The sequence below is a fragment of the Phyllostomus hastatus genome, unplaced genomic scaffold, assembly GCF_019186645.2.
Source record: "Phyllostomus hastatus isolate PE091 unplaced genomic scaffold, TTU_PhHast_1.1 phas_contig_86, whole genome shotgun sequence".
NCBI classification, from domain to species: domain Eukaryota; kingdom Metazoa; phylum Chordata; class Mammalia; order Chiroptera; family Phyllostomidae; genus Phyllostomus; species Phyllostomus hastatus.
Genome location: NW_025333977.1, coordinates 51477296 through 51501084, shown reverse-complemented (window position 1 = coordinate 51501084; position 23789 = coordinate 51477296). Strand labels below are relative to the sequence as shown.

At 35.5% G+C, this 23789-nt stretch overlaps 1 protein-coding gene across 1 annotated transcript in view; it reads right to left on the bottom strand.

Moving 5' to 3' along the window:
- Window positions 1–8832: 8832 nt before the first annotated feature.
- The window catches only part of LIPI (lipase I), a 41256-nt gene continuing 26299 nt past the window's right edge, over window positions 8833–23789 (bottom strand). The window contains exons 8-10 of the mRNA XM_045851892.1: window positions 21416–21527; window positions 17514–17690; window positions 8833–8920 (exon numbers count right to left, since the gene is read on the bottom strand). Of these exons, the coding sequence (XP_045707848.1) occupies window positions 8833–8920; window positions 17514–17690; window positions 21416–21527 (377 nt within the window). The remainder of the gene's footprint in view (window positions 8921–17513; window positions 17691–21415; window positions 21528–23789) is intronic.

Here is a 23789-nt window from a genome sequence, read left to right as displayed (position 1 = left end):
ATCATATCCTCAGAGTATCTTCCAAATAATTTTTCTTTAACTTGTGTTAAAAGCTCTGTGTGTGTGTGTGTGTGTGTGTGTGTGTGTAGATAGATAGATAGATAGATAGATAGATAGATGAAGTGTTATTTTGGGGTACAGGCTATGGGAAAAAAGTGTTGAAATAAGATTGTTACTATGTTCAACAACTCATTATTTAACAGAAACTGTATGTTTTCTTTTAGAATAAAAGTTTTGGGGGGACAGTGTCCTATGTCATGCAGTTCTGAGAATATGTTTAGTTTGATCACTAACATAAAATATATCCTTAATAAACTCTAATTCCCTCTTTCTCTTTGTCTCTCTCTATCTCTCTCTCATCCCATATCTCTCTACTTAAAGAGTGAACCCACTTTCTAGTTCATTTGTCATTCACTTTGAGAACCCTCATCTTGAAAGACATTTTCCCAATTAAATATCTCTATCAAGGGTTACAGGGTAATGCAACACAACAAATATTGGAGAGTAAAAAAATCCTTTGAAAACCATGACAAGTTCAGCTGGCAAATCCAGTGATTTCAGAAACTATACCTACAGTCGACTTAAAAAAAAAACAAAACTTCAAATGGTCTCTTTACCAAAAGTTATTAAGGAAAGACCTGAAATTTATAATTCTTTTATGCATTTAGAGTATTAATTAGTATTTTAATGCTTTAGTGTTATATGTAGATTTTTTTAAAATTCAGTTCTAAATGAAAATAATTCTTGAACACTATATTTGTCTTGACTAACGTCATCTAATATTAAAATCTGGATTGAATACATTCTTAGAAAAGAGCTTAAGACATGGATAATTTTTAAATTTGTTTTGCTAGGAGAGCCCTTTGATCTCTAACCAGAACCACTTGTAACATTTTGTTTGTTCTTCTGAATAGCCTGTACACACCATTCTCTGCCCACTCTTCCCCAAGTAAGCTAAAAATTTACTGCTTCATTTATTTAATTTTACATTTATCATTCAAAAAATATTTATGGAGCCCCTGAAATAGGCCAGTCATTCACCTGGACCCTGAAAATACAAATTCATATAATACAAAATTTCCTAGTCTCGGGAAAATCACGTTCTAGTGATGAATACAGACAAGTAAGCAAAGAGCTTTATACCCAGTGCTGTAAAAGACATGAAATGCCATTTCTGGGAAACAGAAGAGGAGACAAAGGCAAGGAAAGAAGTGACTCTGGGAGAGATAACACATTAACCATGAAAAAATCCCAAGAAAGGGTCCAAGTAAAAAGAAAGGTGTAAGGGCAAATTATGAGTTAAGAACTGGAAGGGGCATGTGGGGAGAAAGCAGGAAAGCTGGAAGAATATTCTGTAGGGTCCTAGTCAATCTGGGTGAATGATCTGTTGCTTTGAATCTTCAAACACTTTCTGTAATATTATGTTACATTTAAAGCACTTTAATCATTACTGCTAGTCTACATGCAAACACATTCTTCCATGTCCCTGGGAGATATAATTCAAATCCCAGCCAAGAGCCTAGGATTCCAGAAACTTAAGCCATAATACAGAAATCCACATTCAATTCATCAACACCATCTGCATAACCAGCTGTTCACCTCCCCTCCCATATTTTTTTTCTCTTTTCATGTACCACATGTTCCTAGGGACAAAAATTATGAATAAAAGTGTTATCTGTGATTTGAAGTCCTGCATTTCCTATCCCCAATTTCATCCCCCTATTGTTTCTGACAATGCTGTTTTTGCCACCTGGAGAAGCAGCTTGTATTGTCAGAGGTAAGACTTAAGTATTCGGTAACTTCTAGCAGTTTCTTTACCCTAAGATCTTAAAAGCACATGTCAGAACCCAGCACCTGTGTCTGGAGATTTGCCAGAATGGTCACATTCAGCAAGCTCCATGGCATTCGGCTGGCACTCACCAGCCACATCACGGTGTTCGAGCCAGGCTTCCCCTTCTTCCCTATGCTGCTTCTCCAGAGGGCTTGACTTCCTGCTGACCCACCCATCCATCTACCTGTTCGCAGAAACTCACATAATGCCTGCTACATACTCAACAGGTAATCAAAGCGTATCAACATGTATCTTTCAAGTCCTTTCAATTGCCCAAAGGACTCATTTCTCTTTTTCTCCTCTCAGACACTGAGAATGATAAAAGTTCATGATTATAAGACATTTGTAAGGAATAAATGAAATATTTAAAGTCAGACTTGCAGATAGTATTATAAGTCACCGTGCACTTGCTATTACTATATTAATGTGAAAAAACAGGATTTATGTGTAAACCCTGTTATGACTCACAAAAACATTTTTACGAATATAACTACGAGTAAGAGGATTTACATAATTGTGCCTCATCTGTACTGGACATGCACACACAATGAAACAATTATCCAACAGATTAGAACAATATTACAGCCTCTCTGGAAGTACAATTTGTTTTTTAAGGGTAGTTCATTGAAACAAACAGAATCCATTTGGCCTTTCATTATTTCCACTTATCATATCAGTGAATACTGTGGGTAACAAAGGTAGAATTTATTGTTTTGTTAGTGATTTATTTTTTATGTATAGTTTATTATTCAATGGAAACTCAAAGAAGGAATATTAATAGAATAGTTCATATTATTTAATTAGATAAAATCCTAAAATTAACTTAAAAATAAACTGCATTGATATTTTTATTTTTTAAAACATCTTTCAATTACCATTGATATTTAATATTACATTAGTTTTAAGTGTACAGCCTAGTGGTGAGATATTTATATATCTTACAAAGTGGTCCCTGAGTCAGTCTTGCGGCCCCTGACGCCTTATTGTTACTACAATATTACTGACTCCCTAGCTGTCGTCTACATCCCTGTGACTATTTCATTAATTGCCAATATGTACTTCTTAATCCTTTAGCCTTTTTCATCCAGCCCTCCAACCCCCTGCCATCTGGCAACTATCAGTTTGTTCTCTGTACTTGTGAGTCAGTTTTGTTTGTTTATTTCTTTTGTTCATTAGATCCCACATGTAGGTGAAATCATACGGTATTTGTCTTTATCTGACTTATTGCACTTAGCATAATACCCTCTAGGTCATTCATGTCACAAATGATTATATTTCATTTGTTTTTATGGCTGAGTAATATTTTATTATATATTTAACATATATGCCACCTCTTTATTTATTTATCTTTTGATTTGAGCATTTAATCCATTCACATTTAAAGTAATTATTGGCAAGTATGTAGTTATTGCCATTTTATTCATTGTTTTCTGATTTTTTTTAGTTCTGTTTCTTTCTTATTTCCTTGCTCTCTTCTCTTAGATGTTGCTTGATGATTTTCTGCAGTGTTGTGTTTGGATTCCTTTCTCTCTGTTTCTTGCAAATTTCTTGTAGATTTTTGGTTTGTGGTTACCATGTGCTTTGTATATAATGAGCTATGTTTATGGCAGTCTATTTCAAGTTGATGGTAGCTTACATTTAAACACATTCTAAAGTTACTACCATTGTACTCACCCCACTACATTTGTAGTTTTGTCATTACTTCTTACTTCTTGTGTGTGAGCATGTTTGTGTATCTCGTCTGTCACTGTTGTAACTGCACATGATCTTTCTACATTTGTCTTCTAACCTTCACACTAGCTTTCAATGTTGGTTGCTCTACTACTTTTATTATGTGTTTGCCTTTGTCAATTAGAATTTTCCCCTTTATTATATTTTCTCATTCGCATTTTTATTTTTCTCATCTTCTTAAAGAATTGCTTTAACATTCTTGTGATACTGGTTTAGGAACAATGAACTTCCTTTTTTTTTTTTTTTGTCTGGAAAGTTCTTTAACAGTCCTTTGATTCTAAATGATAGACTTACTGTCTATCTTGGTTGTAGGGCCTTGCTTTTCATTATTTTTAGTACTTCATACCAATCTCTTCTAGCCTGCAAAACTTGTGTCGAAAATCAACTGATAGTTTTATTTTTCTCTTGCTGCTTTTAAGATTCTCTCTTTGTCTTCAACCTTTGCTATTTTAATTATGTTGTGTCTTGGTGTATACCTCTTTGGGTCCATCTTTTTTGGGACTGTCTGCACTTCCTGGACTTGTGCGTCGATTCTTTTTTACCAGATTAGGGATGTTTTCAGTCAATGTTTCTTCAAATAGATATTCAGTCTCTTCCATTTTCTTTCTGGTCATGCTATAATGCAAACGTTCATATGCTTGATGTCGTCCAGAAGTCCCTTAAACTGTCCTTATTTTGTAAAATTTATTTTTTTGAAGTTCTGATGGTGCAGTTTTTGCTACCTTGTCTTCCAAACCTCTGATTTGATACTTCATTTCAGTTGTTATATTCTTCATTTCTGACTGGTTCTTTTTAATAACTTCTATCTTCTTCTTAATGCCACCTATCTTTTTGTTGAAAAGAACAGCGATTATCTGTTCTTCCCCTAAGTTTATTGAGCAGCCTTATAACCAGTGTTTTGAAGTCTACATCTAGTAGGTTGCTTACCTCCATTTTGCTTAGATCTTTTTTTGGAGTTTTGTTCCATTCTTTCACTTGGGTCATGTTTCTTTGTCTCCTCATTTCAGCAGCTTCCCTGTGTTTGTTTCCATGTAATTAGCAGATATGCTACATCTCCCAGTCTTGGCCTTATGTAGTAGGTATCCTGTTTGGCCCAGTGGCTCAGTCTCCCACGTCACCTGAGCTGGTGCTCCATAGGTGCCTCTTGTGTAGGTTACGAATGTTCTGCTGTTGTTGTTGAGCCTTGATTGATGTTGGCAAATCAGTACACGGGATTGACCCTCAGGTTGACTGGTTATGAGGACTGGCTGTGACTACAGCAGGCAAGCTATTGTTTGTGAGATAACCCCAAGGAGTAGAATTTGCTTTAGTAGGTCTCTGTTGCCTGCAAAGCCCACCTTTTGGGTATGTTGTTTGTGAAGCTTACTGGCTGGTACTCTGGTGTGGTCTGAAGCTGGCCACCAGGTATTTGTTCTGAGGCCTCTTGGGAAGAGCTCTGGTGCAGGGTAACATTAACTGCTGTGTCTGTTCTGGGGACATCTGGTAGGACCTGTAAATTGATCTTTGGTTGGAGATACCTGTGCTGGCCTTGGAGGTGCCTGGATGTGGTTATGCTGCAATCTGTGGCTGGTTGCCACTAGTGCCAGTCTTGGGGTCACTTGGCAAGTGTTATGAGACTGCTTGCTAGGGGTTTGTGAACCTTTAAGAGATTTGAGGAAGGTCTGCAGTGCAGGCCCAGTCCTGCCACTTGTGTGCACTAACTTCTGAGAAAGGTTTGGGCCAGGTGGGTGAGTTGGATGAGTCTCTCCAGGGTGGGGTGAGAGCAGTGTTAGCCAGCTTAATGGAGAATCGGACTGGGTGTTCCCCTGCCCCTGCCATCCATGTGTGTAAGACAGGATAAACAAGAAACAATGGTACCTGCCAGCTCTTTAGTTCAGAGAGAGCTGTGCCTCCAGCCCTTGCCCAAGCCAAACAGTTCAATTTCTCACCTTGTGTTCCTGGTGCTTTTTGAGCTGCTGCCCCTTCTCTGGAGTTTAGAGCTAGTATTTGTAGACACTTTGGTCTACAGTATCCCTCCATCTCACCTGGACAGAATCCAGAATCCCTGCTGACTTTCACAGTCAGCTGCTGTGGGGACTTTTCCTGACACTGGTGCTCCAGGCTAGGGAACCTAGTTTGTGGCTGGTACCCCTTTCTCCTCACTCAGGACCGCTCTAACCAAGGTATCTCTCCTTCTTCTTAATCACCACACACAGATGTGGGACTAGCCCATTTTGGATTTCCACCCCTCCTACCAATCCCAACATGGCTTCACCTTTTTAATCTTAGATATAGAAGTTCTGTTCAGCTAGTCTTTAGGTGGTTCTCAAGAGTGATTGTTCTATAATTTAGTTTCAATGTCATGTGGTCATGTGAGGAGGTTAGCACAGCATTTGCCCATTCCACTCTCTTGATCTAAAGTCCTCAAACTACATTGTGGGTGGAACTTTTAAAAACAATGAGTCTGATTCTGTGACCCGTATCAAGCAGCCATTCTGAAGGTTAGATAATTTAAATACCTCACCTCTCTGTTTCTTATGTATCTGATCTGGGACGGCATGTCTTCAGAGCACCCTGGCATAACATATTTTGTGCATAATAGTTATTTGTTCTTTTTTTTTTGGACCAGATTATTGCTACAGAATACCTGGGCTTCCTCATGATCCACTGAAAAATACATATTTTCTTCTTCAGTTTTGATATATGATTTCCACAAATTTGAAAAAAATAAATATGATTAAAATACTCCTTGAAGACTATAAACTTGAGTGCCAGTGGAGTTTATTTCCCTCACCACCAAGATGAGCTCCAGAGGCTCCCTTTCCTCATTAACCTTGATCTTGACAAAAGATGTGTAAGGAATTAGGATACTGGGGAAGATGTAAAAACCTAAAGACATGTTATAAGGGTATGTCTTTGTGTTATCCTTGAAAGATTCTATCACCTATGGCAAGGAAGTTTTTTTACAAGGGTTAGGGGACATTTACTTTGCTATGAGGCAAGTCAGCCGCTGTTTCTCCTCCATCCAGAGGCTCTAAGCAGTCAGGCAGATGGCAGCCAGGTTTCTGCTCCTGGAAACACGTGTATAGTGCATTTTATTTAATTTTAAATGTCATCAAAGCCACCAACTGAGATTCAAAAGTTTCTGGAGATATTTGCCAAATTAATTAGGTGGGACTGGAAAAGTCAAGTTATACAAAGGTTTATGGTTTTGTTTAGGAATGCGGGAAGTTTGTGAGCAAATGCCAAAGTGACAGAAGAAAAGCCATCTCTGTGGACTGGAGTCAGAGGTCTGTGGAGTGACAGGCTGTGGCCAAAACTGAAGGAGTTGTTTTTTATTTATTTTATTTTTTAAAGATTTTATTTGTATTTATTTATTTATTTTTAGAGCGAGGGGAAGGGAAAGAGAAAGAGAGGGAGAGAAACATCAGTGTGTGGTTGTCTCATGCACACCCCCTACTGGGGACCTGGCCTGTAATCCAGACATGTGCCCTGACTGGGAATCAAACCAGTGATCCTTTGGTTTGCAGGCCAGCACTCAATCCACTGAGCTACACCAGCCAGGGAAGAAGTTGTTTTTTAAAAAATGACTGTCAGACAGTAGAGGGGCAGGCAGCCCTGCTTGCCTCCATAAACAAAGAAAGAAGCTGCTTCTACTTATCTCTACACAAGTAGGACACACATCTAATATATCAAGGGTATTCATACATTAGTGTTCCCTAGGTAGGCACCAGCAAGGACTCCAATTTACCTTCAAATGGCTTATTAGGAAAAGCTCATCATTGTGAAGCTAAGGAGTTGAGACAGGCGTTATGAACTGAACTGTGTCTCCCCAAAATTCTTATGCTGAGGCCCTAACCCCCAGTACTTCAAATGTGACTATATTTGGAGATAGGCCTTGAAAGAGGTGACTAAATTAAAATGAGTTCATTAGGGTGGGCCCTATTCCAAACTCACTCATGTCCTTATAAGAAGAGAAAATGTGGATACACTGGAGACACAATATACAGAGGAAAGACCATATGAGAACACAGCAGGGAAGGAAGTCTTAGAAAAGTCCAAACCTGCTGACATTGTGATCCTGGACTTCTAGCCACCAGAACGTTGAGAAAATAAATTTATGTTGTTTAGGCCACACTATCTGTGGTATTTTGTTAAGGCAGCCCAAGCAATTCCTCCTGATACAGAAGGAATTCAAAAGCATAGAGGCTGACTCAGTTAACAGATTGGTTTAGAAATATACATAAAGCAAACCTTGCGAACATTCAGATATAAGTGAGAGGGACCTACAGCCCAGGAACTCCTGGGCTGAACAGGTAAATAGGACAATGCCAAGGACATGTAAATCATCATTTTGAATGCAATATTTGTAAATACAGATACTGCCATGTATTGAACTGTGGAGGACACTTTATAGGGGTTAAAAACATGGACACAAGGGCCAGACAACTTTGATTTTGATTTTGGTTTTGAGCATGGTCCTAGCTAAGTTAGTTAACATTTCTGTGCCTCAGTTTCTTCATCAGTGGTGATAACAAGGTCAACCTCATAGGGGTTTTATAATGATTAAATGAATAGAAATACAGTGATTTAAGTGTTAACTATCATCATTTTTGCCATTAGCATTACAGGCAGACACTAGCCAAAGCACTGAATCAATCTTCACAAAAAATCTGACTGACTGAAACAGAGTGAGATAAATCTGGTTACTTAGGATAACACCATGAGTAGCAGCAGACCCAGGATCTGACCTTGAGCATCATGGACCTGTAGATTATTATGCTCCTAAAGATTTTAGAAAGAAAATCTTTATTTACAAAGCATTACAAAAATGCTAAATAGGTCACTAAACAGAAAGTGCATTTATGTTTATAAGATTTACATTAGTCCAAGTGGCTTCTCCAAGTGACAAATTTACAATTAAAAAATATTCATGTATTTTGCCACTGTAGTCTGAGACATGGACAATGTTTAGACAGTGTATTGAAGCAATAAGCTTCCCTTTTTTCTAAAGACATATTATCTATTAATAATAAACAAGGGAAACATTCTATGATTAAATGGTTGGTTGAGGTAAACAGAAATAAATAGCTTTTAGAATGAACTCAGAATGCTTTGTCACATATATTTTTAAATTTTATATATTTTTTATTTTTAAAAGTTTATTTAAAAAAGTAGAAATATCTGAATTCCAGATTGAACAATGCATTCTAAAAGAAATATTGATTACATTGTTCCCAGTTACAACTTCTTTAATTCACAAGTTGTTACAATTAATGAAAGAAGGCATGTCATATTTCTTCTGGTTTGCAAGTACATGGATTGAGAAATACTTCTTTCCTTTCTTTAAGTACAAAGTCATACCTGCAGAGTGGTGGTCTATGAGAGAGAAAAAGAGAAGGAAAAAAAAACTATTAGTAAAACAACAAAGTTTCTTTTTCTCATAAATATTAGAATATGTTATGCTTATAACTAACTAGTTTTCCAAATGCAGGGAGTGGGAACAAACCTATACAAAGGTTTCCACTCTCTTATTGGGCTATGCTGGGATGAAGCAGACACAATGTTTATGAAAAAAAAAAAGAACAGAATAATTTCTGTGTTTCACCTTCTCTCCTTGCTGCTCCACTGAAATATGTACAATGCATGGAGATGCTGCTGGACACCGAAATAAATGAAACCCAAACTCAACTCAGTGGCTAGGCTGCCTCTCCTACCACTGAACTGCACAGACAAGTGCTGACAAAGTGATTTAATCAATTATCTTTGCCACCTACTAAAATGGAAGTAAGAATGAGTGAAGTATTCTATATCTGGGAGGGATTGTGTAGTTGGCAATTGAAGATTTTTGAGAAGTCAAGTTACTGTGGTAAACCAAGCATCTTGCCTAGTTATCATCCTCTTGATATCTTGAAAATCTTCAAAAACACAATAAACTAGAATTAAAAAAAAAGATTGGGAAACGTTCAGGAATGGAGGCTAAAGAAAAAAATGGTAGTGATAAATAGAAATTTCCTATGTCAGCCACAGGAACAGTCAAGGAAAAGGGTACAGCTCAACGTCACAGGGGCTGGTCATTCGCCATTATTTGTCACATGCACTTCGCTGGTTCAAGGGACACAAGATCCCGGCCTTCTAGCTTGGCTGAGACGTCACTGAATACGTTTTTAAAATATTCAACAGAATTTTCAGGTTAAATTATTCAATTTTTAAATAAACCATTTTTTTCTGCTAATGTATCTGAAAGTAATAAAATGTAGACATTCACCTTTAATTATAAAAACTGATATAAAATACTATAGTATTTTACATTTAAAATAATAAAGACATGTTAAAATTTTAATGTTAATACTATAGCAGTAAATGTACAATAAAATGATAATACTTTAATCTCTTAAGACTTTTTAGATGTTAGCAAAATATCTTTTTATTACATTATCAGAGATCAGAATATAATTGAAAAATCAAACTCATCTTTCTCTATTATTAAGATGTAAGTAGAGGAATGACTTTGCCACTCCTCACCCAAATGTATGCATATTTATATCAATTATTTATCCCACTGCATCCCTTATTCCCTGAATGTGACTTCAGTGTTCTGGGTCTCCCTCCGCCTCCTTGTTGAACTTGCCCTGGTAGGACAAGTCATTAAACTTATCAATGGATAAATGACCTCATCCATTAAATAATACTGCTGTTCACATATTGTAATATACAATATTAAGATAGGTTTTTTTCAATCTTTACACAAGAATATTCTATTATTGATCTGAGAGAAGAGAGGAAGAGGGGTGAAGGGGGGAGAGAGAGAGGGACGTGAGAGAGAAACATCAGTCAGTTGCCTCCCCCACACTCCCCACCCAGGGATGAACCCAGAACACAGGTGTGCACTCTGACCAGGAATTGAACCCGCAACATTTTGGTGTCATTTTGCTGTCCCTGACAACACTCCAACCAACTGAGCAACCCTGAAGGGCTAGCTTTTCATTTTTTTAAATCCTCACCAAGGATATGTTTTTCTTCCATTGATTCTGGAGAGAAGGGAAGGGAGCAAGAGAGAGGGTGAAAGATGGCGAGAGAGAGAGAGACAGAGAGAAACATGGGGGGGGGGCAGAAACAGTGATGTGAGAGAAACATAGATCAGTTGCCTCCTGTATGCACTCTGACGGGGTTTCCATCCTGCAACTGTGGCATGTTGCCTTACCAGGGGTCAAACCTGCAGCCTTCTGGTGCATGGAATGATGGTCCAACCAACTGAGTAACTGGCCAGGGATGGTTTTCTTTTCTACAATAACATAAAACCTCTGAACCCTGCTACTAATTGAAATATCTTCAATTAGTAATATACTAAATGTATACTTATAAGTAAGTATTCCACAGGGTACAAAGCCTCTACAAGCATTACACACAGTTTAGGCAGGTTCGTAATGGTTACAATGTTAAATTTCACCAACACATATGAGGAAAACCAAGCTTGTGTGTCTTTACGTTGTGAAAAGCCTATCCAGTCCTACTGTCATGTCTTTCATTTTGACATAATTTATTCTGTCACTAATAATTTCTCCCTAGGCAATAAAAAAGATTTTTAAAAAACCTATATTTTATTTTAAAAATCTAGTACATGTCAAGTTACCATGGGACAAAAATATTATGCTTTTTTTCAATTGCTGAAAGAAATTACTATGGCATTTTAGTGCTTTGCTTACCACATGTTAGCAGAAATGAACACACTGCATTGATAAATTATAAACTTTAATAAAATACTCCAGTGATAATCTCTCTAAAATTCAATTACAATTAGTTTTTTAATGCAATCCATATATATAATGACAAATTACAAGAAATATACATTCTTTCTCATTTCAAAATTCACCTTATGGCTTTTGTACAACATATCAGCACATCTATGCACCTAATATTCTCTTAAAATGTTACCTAAGATTAGGTTTCCAGCATCAGCACATGTGCCTGTCCCCACTGGTCAGATGGGGAAAACCAGTAACTCAACAGGTCTCTGATAAAATGAGTGAAGAGGTCTTTCCTCAGTAGTAAGAATAATGAACCTTGAACTGAACACTACTCCAGTATGCCTAATAAATCTTAAAAGCAGGACTTGAAAGAATCAATTTGTTTGTAGGTAACTAAACAACGTCTTGAGAATAAACCTGAAGAATATTCATAGAGGCTGGTTGTTCACCATTATTTGTCACATGCACTTCACCAGTTCAAGGGGCACAAGCTCCCAGCCTTCTAGCTTGGTTAAGACATCACTGAATACATCACTGAATACATCCGTGAATAAGCACTCCATGTGACAAAATACACCATGTCTGGCATGTAATCGAGAATTTCCAGGTGTGCAAAGAAGTAGGAAAACAGACCCAACATGATGGTCAATCAATTGAAACCAACCCAGAACTAGCAGAGATGTAACAATCAGCAGGCAATGATATTAAAAGAACTATATAACTGTATCCCATGCATTCAAATAGGTAAGTAGAGACATGAGAGATACAAACAAATTCAAATCAAACTTCCAGAAGTGAAAACTACAATGTCTGTTATGAAAAGTGCCCTGGCCCTGGTTGGTGTGGCTCAGTTGGTTGGGCATTGTCCTGCAAACCAAAAGGCTCCAGGTCTGATCCCGGTCAGGGCACATACGAGAGGCAACCGATCGATGCTTCTCTTTTACATCGATGTTTCTCTCCTTCTCCTTCTCCCTCCCTTCCCCTCTCTCTAGAATCAACAAAAATATATATATATTTTTAAGTACACTGAATGAGATTCATATCACATTAGACAATATAGAAGAAAGAATGGTGACCTTAAATACATTGCAATAAAATATATTCAACATGAAATAAAAGAGGAAAATAAATTAAAAAATTAAGAGACCATTGGTAAACAGTGGGAAAATTTCAAGCAGCCTAATAAACTTGACATTAGAATCCTTAAAGGGAGAGCAGATAAAAAGGAACACAAAAAAAGATATTTTAAAAAATAGTTAAAATTTTAAATAAAATTTGATAAAATGTATGAGCCCATGGGCCCCAGAATGTCAACAAGCTCCAAACACAAGAAGTATGAATCAAATTATAAGTTATAGCATAATCAAACTCTTTAACATCAGTAATGACAAAATCTTCAAACCAGCCAGAGAAAAATGGCATATTTTCTTCACAGGAACAAAGGAAGGATAGTAACAGATTTCTCATTAGGATAAAGGCATAGTAGAAGACAGTACAACAACATCTTTAAAGTAGTCAAAGTAAAAAAAAAATTAAAGCTGTCAAACTAGAATTTTATAACCTGATAAATTATCTTTTAAAATGAAGGTATTAGAAAGCTTTTTCAGACACAAAAAGTATGAAAAAATTCACAACCAGCAGACCTACACTACAAAAGAAAATCTTCAAAGAACTTATTAGTCAAAAGATAAATTATACCACATGAAAATATGCATCTAATAAGGTTTAGAAGTCTACTAGAAATGGTAACTAAGTGGATAAATACATTAATTTTCCTAAGTATTTATAATCTCCTTAATAGCTTGACTCTTTAAAAATGATAGATTGCATCATGGAATTTTTAGCATATGTAAAAGTAAAATGTATGTCAACAACAAAATAGAATCTTGGAAGAAATGTAATTATATTACTATATAGGTTTTTTGTTGTATGTTATATGGTAAAATTCACTTGAAGGTAGACTGTGATAAATTAAAGATTATAATGTCAATCCCCAAAAAACATCTAAAATATTTTTAAAGAGTTATAAATAATAAGCCACAAAAGAAATAAAGTGGATGCATAAGACTACTCAGTTTATACAGAAGAATGCAGACAATGAGGAAAAAGGAAACAAAGAACAGAAGGGACAAACAGAAGACAAAACAGCAAGATGACAAATGTAAACCCAACCATATTAATAACCACGTTAAATTAAAAGATGGAAATACCCTTAATCAAATGGCAGAGGTCATCAACATAATGTGTCAAGTTAAACCTAACACTTACAAGATGATTCAGCAATCTCACTCACAGGTACTTTTCCAAGGGAAATAAAAACTTACATTTACATAAAAATATGCACGCAAAAACATGCAAATATTTGTGTTGGCTTTATTCAGAGACAGATATCAAAAACTATGAACAAACCATGTCTTCCAACTGGTGACTGGACCAACAAACTGGGGTATACCATACATAGAATACTATTCATCCATAACATTCCAGTGATATAAGAGAGAACATGGATAAATTTTAAATGCACAGAGCTAAGTGAAAGGACCCATATTTAAAAGGCTACATACTATATGATTCCATTTATATAACGTTTTGAAAAAAGGCAAAACTCCTACAGTGGAAGTAGAAGTGGGCAATGCGGTTGAAAATGAAGGCGACAGCACCAGGCAGTTTCTGTGACTGATGGAAATGATCTGAATCTTGGTTGTGGTGGCTACATGAATTTATCAAAACTCCTAGAACTGTATGCCTAAAAGAATAATTTTACTGTAATGTTTTTAAAGGCAGCTTTAGTCCAACTTTTCTCAGGATGTAATACCCAATCACCAACACTGTAAATATATCTCTCTGTTCCCAAATTTCAAGGTCCTGCTCTCTGGGAAAACACTAGAATAGAAGTACGTTGCGGTCTTTACTGCAGTTTGTTACAAAGAAATAATCACTGGTTGAGTGCTTACACAATTCAACCTGGACCATAAGGCATCACATTTTAATAACTCATGTTCCCAATAATTTGGCAGTGCTAATTCTCATTAATTGCACATCATCTGTATGGACAGATCTAAATAGGAAAAGCAACTAAATGGTTATGACAATTATCTAGGTAATTAAACCTGAGGCATACATTTCATCCAAGCATCTATTAGCATCTCCAGCCAGCAGGGGATGTTCAGAGTTTTGCTAAACACCCACAGGGCATTTTAGTTTTTTTCCCCCTGAGTAGAAAATTTGGTAAGTTTGGTAAATTTTCATAGTCTATCCACTAAATTTTACATAAATGTTAGTTACATTCATGCTTACTTTTTGTTCTGTAACATATCCCTATGACTTCACCCTACCCCTTACTTAACTAATGAATGAGTTGCATAAAACATTTCTCTATGTAAATCATAATTAAGAACATAATGAGTCAAACATAACAGTGGTCACATCTGTCTGTGTCCTTTCTCCTTAAAATAAGTCACTGAGAAATGCACGAAGGGAGAGCAGTGGCTGTCAGTAGGCTCACCAATACTCTGTGTCAAGGTGTGAACATCATGTGGTGAGGTAGAAGATTTGAAAATGTGTCTTCCCCTTGAAATGTCTTCTATAAATATAAAACAAGGGAACTGTTCAAAGTGTAGATAGTTGTCTATGCGTAACCAGTGTTGATGATAAGCAAACACTGAGGAAAAATGAAGTCTTATTGTCAGATGACAATAAGAGAAAAACTAAGTTGATTATTCCACAAAAGGCAGTAGCCACTAACTTATGACTGGAAAGAGAAAACTGCTTATAACCAAATTCAGGATATTGCAAAGCTTCCAGTACATTATGATGGTACTGTTATCTATGCGAACAGTGACCCTTGAAACTATTGCAGGGAATGGCCTAAATGATTCTACAAAGTTTAAACAGTGAGAAGTGAATCTAGCCTTGGCATTTGCCCATATACATACACATAGGGCAGATTATTCTTGGTTCCTTTTACTGTTTACATGTATGGAACTAAATTTATCTTTCTCATTTTAAGCTCCTGCACTTTTATATGCACAAAGATTCTAACTAAATTTTTGGTGCCTGGACAAGATTTACATTGTGTACTTCTTCTACACTATGGAGGTATTGCTTTTGTTTCTCTTTCCATTTATGGTATATAGGAAGAAAACTTTATTCCTGGATAATATGCATCTAAATGCCAGAAACAGAATGTAAGCTAAAGCCTCCTACTTCACTGTTTATACTTACTTTTCTTATGCTCACAGAGGTATTAATGGGGGAAGGGGAATTTAAGGAAATATGATGGTAGAACAACCCTGGGCCTTTAAAACCTAGCTTTTGGGGATGGCAATAATACAGTTGTCCCTTGAACAATGCAGGCATTAGGAGTACAGATCGCCCACACAGTCAAAAATCTGTGTTTAACTTTTGACTCCCCCAAAACTTAATTACTAATAACCTACTGTTGTCTGGAAGCCTTACTGATAACATAAGTAGTCAGCTAACACATATTTTGTATACTATATGTATTATACTGTATTCTTGCAATAAAGTAAGCCAGAGGAAAGAAAATATTAGGAAAATCATAAGGAACAGAAAATACATACATATAATTTATGATTCATGACATACCTAGCTTTTAAATTTTTAAAATTCCAATGCTACATGATTCCTCTATAGCTTTTGTCAAATTGTCACAAATCTTCAAAAACTTTTTAAATATATTTATTTTTTAAAAACTATCCATGTATAAGTGGGTCCATGCCATTTAAATCTTCAGTCCTTCAAACATGACCTCATAACTCCCCCAATACACTTTGTCAAGGAATAATGTTGCTAATATTCTTAACTAAAAGTATCCATATATTTTCATATTTCAAAGGAAAAGGACAGTAAAACTCTCCCAGTATTTTTCCATTATAATGACATCTTCCTTATTGACTTTTGAATGACTAAATATTCTTTATACCAAGTTACAAAATAACTAACACTTTCAAGAATTGTCCCCACTCCCTCTATTGATATGTATGTCATCTAAATGAATATTATTACTTACTATTTTTATTATTTTATTCTCCAAAAATCCTTATTTACTAAGTTCAACATTCATAGATAGACAAATAGGAAATCAAATACATTAATACAGAGACATAGAAAAATAAAAATTAAGTGTTGCCCCAACTAAAGAACAGAGATTTCTAGCAATCCACAAACCTATTGCTGTTGGCACACAGTTGATGCTCCCTGTGAGAACACTTCATATTCAAACTGACAGATGATCAACTCACCAAAGACCTTTGAGTGGTTCTTAGTGCTTTAAAACAGGGGCGTTTTTGCGGAAATATGGGTTCTGCCATGGTGAACGTGTATTGATAGGTCAAGACCATGAGGACAAGGATGTTGGGAAAAACCTCCTTGGTTGTGAGAACATGAAACCAAGAACAGCATATCAAATGGGCTTAGGAAAATGCTATTAAGAGTCTATTGTTTTTTGAAAAACCATACTCACACAGTAATGCTGGTGTTATAATTTTTGGAATAGAGATATTTGTGATGTTACTAACAAACCAAAACAAGGGGCTGGAAAATTGCAGGGGGGAGCGGGGTGTAGGGGGACTAAATGGTAATGGAAAAAATACAGTAAAAAATTTCTTTAAAAGTATAGAGTCATATTCTCCTCATGTTGTTATTGTATATATGCTAAAGTCTGAATCCTGTCAGTATACTCTTGGGGTTGAATCTCTAACACTTTGTAGAATCTTAACTACAGCGGATGAAAATGGACATTATTCTCTTCTCAGATAAAGAGTAATAAAGTTAGGCAAAAGAAAAGATCACTGAAAATCATGATTTATAACTTCTGCAATTATATTTCCTACTATAGTCCTTTGGACCTCATCTAAAGGATTGTATAAATGGACAATAAACCACTCTGTAAATATATATGTATATATAGAAATTATTGATAAACTTCTAAGGCAGACATTTGTCTTACTCTTTTCATTTTTGTTGTATCTCATGCAATAATTGTGTGTGTTTTTCTTTGGTTGTATGATGTGGTTCTAAATGAATCTTCTCCAAACAAAAAACAAAATGCATTTTGTACCTTTTAGATATTCTAATAAAATATAATTTGAAATACATAAAAAACAGATGTTTGAGTACTTGAATTCTTAAACCATTTTATAGCAAACCAATGTTCTCAAGTTTAAAGGACAACATATTTAAATCAAAATTTATTTTCTTACCTGTCTGGATATGTAAGGGATTTTAACATGAGACGCTGGATTCTATATTGGCATGTGGAACATTGCCATTTTGAGCTCTGATAATATGCCAAACCAATGCTTGAAACATTTACAACATCATTTAAAAACTGAGCAAGAATCTTGACTTCTTGAACTTTATAAAGTGATTTATTATTCCTAAACAGAAAATTTGACATACTCAGAATATCAGTACTTTGAAATATAATTTAACTCTAAAATCAATATAATATGAACAATGCAGGATAGAGACCAATCATATAGGAAAAGGCCAAACAATAAACATTATTTAAGTAATTATTTAAATAATTTTATTTAAGTAATTATTTAAATAATTTAAGCAGCAATTTAAAACAATATATATAAAATAATAATATTTTCACCCCTATACATGATATTTGGAGAATACTCTTTGAAAAAAAGTGGTACATCTTATCTGTCTGACTAGGTGTTTAGATTATTCCTTTGTCTAAAATTAGATAAGTCATATTATGCTCCTTTTTCTTAGACCCCTAAACAACTATCAGAGTTCCTTGAATAGAATGGGTGCTCAAACAATAATCCTTTGTTGTTCTGTGCCACTTTATCAAATATTTGTGAATTAAAGATACAATTGTAAAAGCCTGAGTTTCTAAAGAAAAAAATAAATTCAGTATTTAATAAACACAATTTTTGATCATTTCCAATGTACCAAGAAATACAATAAAGCTTTATACACCTTGATCTTATTTAATAATCTCCACAACTCCTTTTATTAGGTACTATTTGTGTTACCATTTTACAGATGAGGAAACTGAGTATCAGAGAATATAAATGCCTTTCCTAAGTAAGTGAATGCAAAACTGAATGCAAAAACAGCCACATCAACACTCTTTACCACTCTGCTCAATTCCTTATCCATGTGTGTCAGAAATGTGGGGCCCTGGGGTCATTTATGTCAATATGGGTCTGCTGACTCCAAATGGAACTTTGAGGAAAATGAAAATGAGAAAAAAGAGGAAGAGGGGGAGGAGGAGGAGAAGGAAAAAAGGGAAGGAGGGAAGGGAAGAACAGGAAAGAAGGGGAGGGGAGGAGAGAAAGGAGAGAAAGAGAATGTTTTTTAAAACTGTTAAAATAATTTCCTTCTTTGATTCAATGTCTTGCTTATGCAAAAGTCTCAATCACACATAGAACAGCCCAAGTGCAACCAGCTGGCTCACAGCACTAGTGCCATCTTATGTTTATCTCTCCTCTCATTTTGAATCTCCACAGCAAGTCAGCCCCAGATGGTTATCACTCCCTCAAAGTTTATCTCTGTACCCTCCTGGCTGAGTCACTAAGTCCTCTTTCACAGAATATGTCATTGGTCACACCTCTAATTTTTGGCCAAAAGCTTATCTAGATTTCTCAGAGATATTTCAAAGTAAGCACATCCAGGTGGGGATGTGTCGTCTTACTCCACAAATTTACATCCACTCCAATGGTTTCAAATACCTTGGTTTGTGACCACCAAATCTCTGCCTCCAGCCTCATCCTGTCTGCTGGATTCAGACACATATATCCACTGTTATTCACCATGTCCACCTGGATATACACCTTGAGGATACCTAAAGCTCAGTAGGCTAAATCTAAATGACACTGTCTCCAACACCTACCTCACAAAACAAACAAACAAACAAACAAAACAGCTAAAATCTACAAATTTCCTTACCATTTAAAATTGCAACCCCCGCCTATTCCCCAAACCAGACAACTAGCATTCACCCTTCATAGTATCCTCTCTTTCATTCCCCACACCCAGTCAATCATAAATTCCTACTGACTTTACTGTGAAATTCCTCAAATATGCTTTGAATTCATCCTCATTTCTCCATTACCACTGCAAACACTCTTATCTCAGGACCATTTCTTGCCCATATTCTTACAATAGTACCCTGTCTTTCCTGCTTCCAATACACTGTGATCAAACTGTTTTTCCAAAATAACAATCCAGTCCTGCCCCAACCAGACAGCCTGAGCTAAAACATGTCAGTGGTTTCCATTTTCCCTGTGAATAAAATATAAATCCTGGAACATGCCCTACAAGCTCTAGTTCCTACAAAACCTAGGCACTCTTCACCTCTCCCAGGTCTCTCTTGCTTTCCCTGCCTATATTTTCAGATGTAATGCTTTTCGTTCAGCTCCTGAAATCGACTCTGCTTCAGGATCTTTGCCTGTATTGGCCTCTCTGCCTGGAATACAGCAAAGCAGACTAACTGCAGCTCATCATTTATGTCCCAATCAATGAGTATAAAACATCCTTGAAGAAACCTGTAGTGGCCCCACTAATTCTCATCTCCTCACCCCAATTTTATGTTTCCTTTCACACCATAGTGTGCCTCAAGACACATTATGGGGTGTGTGTGTGTGTGTGTATCATGGACAGATTTTATTTACATATTTTTATAATTATTTAATTACCTTTATATCTTTCATTAGGGTGGAAGCTTAATGAGAGTAGGACCATGTCTATTTTTTCTTATTGCAGCATCCTCAGAACTTAGCACAGTACCTACTTCCATGTGGAGAGCCATTAAAAATTGTTTGAACAGAGAAATGACAAACATCATTTTATTTGTATTATATACTTGTAAAGTCTCTCTGTTTCACTAGACAATATAAGGATGAAAATCTAGTTAATCCAAAATTTTATCCCCAATTTTTAGTGCAGTTACTGGCTTATAGAAGCTTTCAAGAATTTTATTGAATGATTAAATTGACTCCTCTCTAGGTATCTTCTGTCTCAGTGAATGGCACCATAATTTAAGTAGTCATAAAGATTAACACTTGAAGTCACTCTAGATTGTTTTATTTCATTCACTTTCACATGTTTAATTATAAAAATAGATCTACCCTAAATCTTAAAAACCCACTTTCACTAACTTGGTTAACATCCCCATCATCTTTCACATCAATTATTACAATAGTCACCTTCCTATTCTTGTTCCTCTGATTGCCCCAATTACCCATCCATCTGGGGAATCATTCTCACCTGAATATCCATTATTGATATCCTGTTCAAAATCCTAGATTGGCATATTAATATATTTAGTATCCTATTTTAATGTATGTGACTTTAATGACATAGAGAAAAGCGATCACAGTATAGCATTTACATAAAAATCAAGACACAGAACAATGTGTAACAAGATACTAATTTTACTAAATAAAAAAGTAATATCTGTGTGCACAGGGGCATGTACTAAAAGAAACTATAGGACAAAAAGAGGAGGTAAAAAAAAGGAAAAGGAGGAGGAATAGTTATAAATCAAACGGTAAAACTGAACATCCCTAAATAATATAATTATAGATGATGTTCATTTTCTACTGTATAATGTGACATGTTTTTTACAGCAAGCAAATATTCCTATTTTAATTTTGAAAAGGAAAATACAAGCTCATTTAAATGTCTCTAAATTCCCTGGCATCTAACATAGTTTACATCCCAAAGCATGACTAAATTTTGGCAGAGATATTAATGGAAATATAATAAATTTACTGGCCAGACTTAGATGGACAGAGTTACCATAGATAAGTAGTCCATTTTTTATATTCCTTTATTAAAAATGCACTAATTCAAGTATTTGAATAAAGCACCAAAGTATTTCAGGGTGCTCTGCATAGGACGTGATGTTTGTAAAGGAAATGAAGACTCAAAACCTCCTTGCCTTCTCAGCCAGTTTGCAGCAGCTGTTCTGGGGCTGCAATCTCAGTGGTATTATTGAAATCGGGCACATTCCTACCGCTATACTTTTGAAAGCAGCCTGGTGAAAAAAGTTTACATGGTTTGAATTATCTTCCAAAGTGGATGCTCAAAAAAACAAACATTTTATTTCTGAAGAAAAATAATACTAAATTATACTTACGCATAGAGCCTTGGTGCTTCAACTCTTCCAAGCTGGTTTAATAATCTAAATGTAATAATGCCATCCTTCATAGTGTCATCCAAAACAACAATGCTGAGCACAAAATAATAGGCTACAAAACAAAAATATAGAATGCAGTTCACATTTTTAAAAAATTGTTTTGGTACATATGCAGATGTATATGTGTATAATCTAGGCACATATTATGAATACAAATAACATCAAGGGGCACTTATTTAGTACATGGGTAATATATTTTACTTCTTGTCAATTTTTACGTGGACTTGAAAACAAAGAAGGACAAAGTCTGCCAGACAATGAAGGATATGCTGAAGAGGTGAACAAACAATTAGTGAATACTAGCTGTTCTGCAAACCAAAAAATCTCAGAATTTAGGTAAATTAAAGAATCTTTTTAAAAAATAGCACATCTAAAGTAAATATGAGGTTCTTTAATTATTGATTAATAGTCCTAGATAAGCTTGCTTGACAAATATAATTCCTAATTTCACTGGTTGTTTAGGAATGACTATGAAATTAAATACTCCTAGATAAAGTAAGCTCACAGTAGTTCTTATTCAAAATGCTCTTATTAGTAATTGATAAATTATATCTTTCAGAGGTTGGACTAAACCGAAAGTTCAGACTTTCTGTGAGTTTTCCCAAGTACCGAACAACATGTCCTAAAGACAATGTATATAAACCAAACACTGAACACATGAAATGTTCTTGTGAGAAATACATGTACTAAAATTGTACATGCTAGCTGTTAAATGTTGCTGCTAAACAGCCAACAGTAACTTTTCTTTTGCCTGATGCTCAGCACTACCTCAGGTAACATAATGAATGGATGTCTGACTGGACCTCATCAATTTCTGACACAAGAGATATATAGACATGCCTCTTTCTTTGAAGTGACTGCTCAGTGTTACACAAAATACTTCAGTGCACCTCACCCATAAAAGGTGGGAGTTCAGACTTGCTCAGGTGATTTCTGGCAGCACAACATGTGGAGATGTTACAGAATAAGCCCTCTTCCTGCTAAAGCACATAGACATTCTGAATGTACAATCCATAAGTCAAATGCACAACCAAGCTCAGATGAAGAAGGGAACTATCAGGAGGCATGAATGAAATTAAAGTCAATTCTAAAACTATAAGAAGAACTGACACCCTGGATCCCTACAGAACTTAAGAACTGGGTGTAGCCTGGAGACAAAGCCTTAAGTGTCAACTTCTGCTGGAACAGAAGATGTGATGCTAAGTGATAGAGCTAAAATAAAAATCCTTGCACAGTATCAGGGTTCTTATATTTTTGTTTTGTCACTGAAAGAGGAACATGGAAAATTCCCTCCATTGGTTGTGCATGGGTATTAGGCAGAAAAAAAGTTATCTGAGATTAAATAAAACTCCACATTACATGGAATTTAAGTTTACATTCATCACTGGTGAAAATGTCCCTCCCCTAATCTATATGGAAAATGCTCCATGATTATGTTACCTAAGTTCTGGGGATGGAGGAAGGGAATCCAACTTGCTCTGATGTGAAAATTTTGAAGAAGAGTGACTGCTAAGAATTTTCTATATTAAAAGAAGACATGGATTTTTATTTTGATAACACAAATATTTTATCTTTAGCTATTAATTGAAAGTTGGACTGACCATTAAGACTAGAAAATGATAATAAATCATTCCTAGAGAGGTAGACAGGTAGATAGACAGACAGATAGACAGGCAGATAGATAGATAAATAAATAAATTTAACCAGAAGAAAACTACACATTTCTATATGGAACAATTAAATTGACAATAAATGAAAAAAAAGGACTTTATCTGAAAAAGAAGAGAATAAATACCTTCAAACTGCTAAGTGACTATAACTCTCAATGTAGAACTCTATCCGGAACTAACTTTACATTCCAAAATAAGGAAAAAATAAGGTCACTAAGGGTATATTTCAGCAAGGTAGAAGTTAGACCCAAAAGAAAGAAGTAGGACATGGCAAGACAAAAGTATAAAAAATTGAAGATCCAAAAGAAGGCACATTAATTCAAAGGCTTCATGAGGCAAATTTTTGTGACAAAATCCAGTTAATTGTTTTTGAGGCAAGATGCATTCTTATATGTAAAACAAAAAAGAAGCAAGTCACCAAGAAAATAGAACAACCCTGAACTGTTACATATCAAAAAAAATACAATCTCAGAATACATAGGCAAAAACCTAAATAATGTGACTGACTACCTGCTAAAAGAAAATATTTAAAATCCAACTCAAATTCTAAACATAATAAAATGTCCAGGATGTGGTTGAAAATTACTCACTGTACTAAGAAAAAAAGAAAATCACAACTTTGGTGAGAAAAGACAATCAACTAT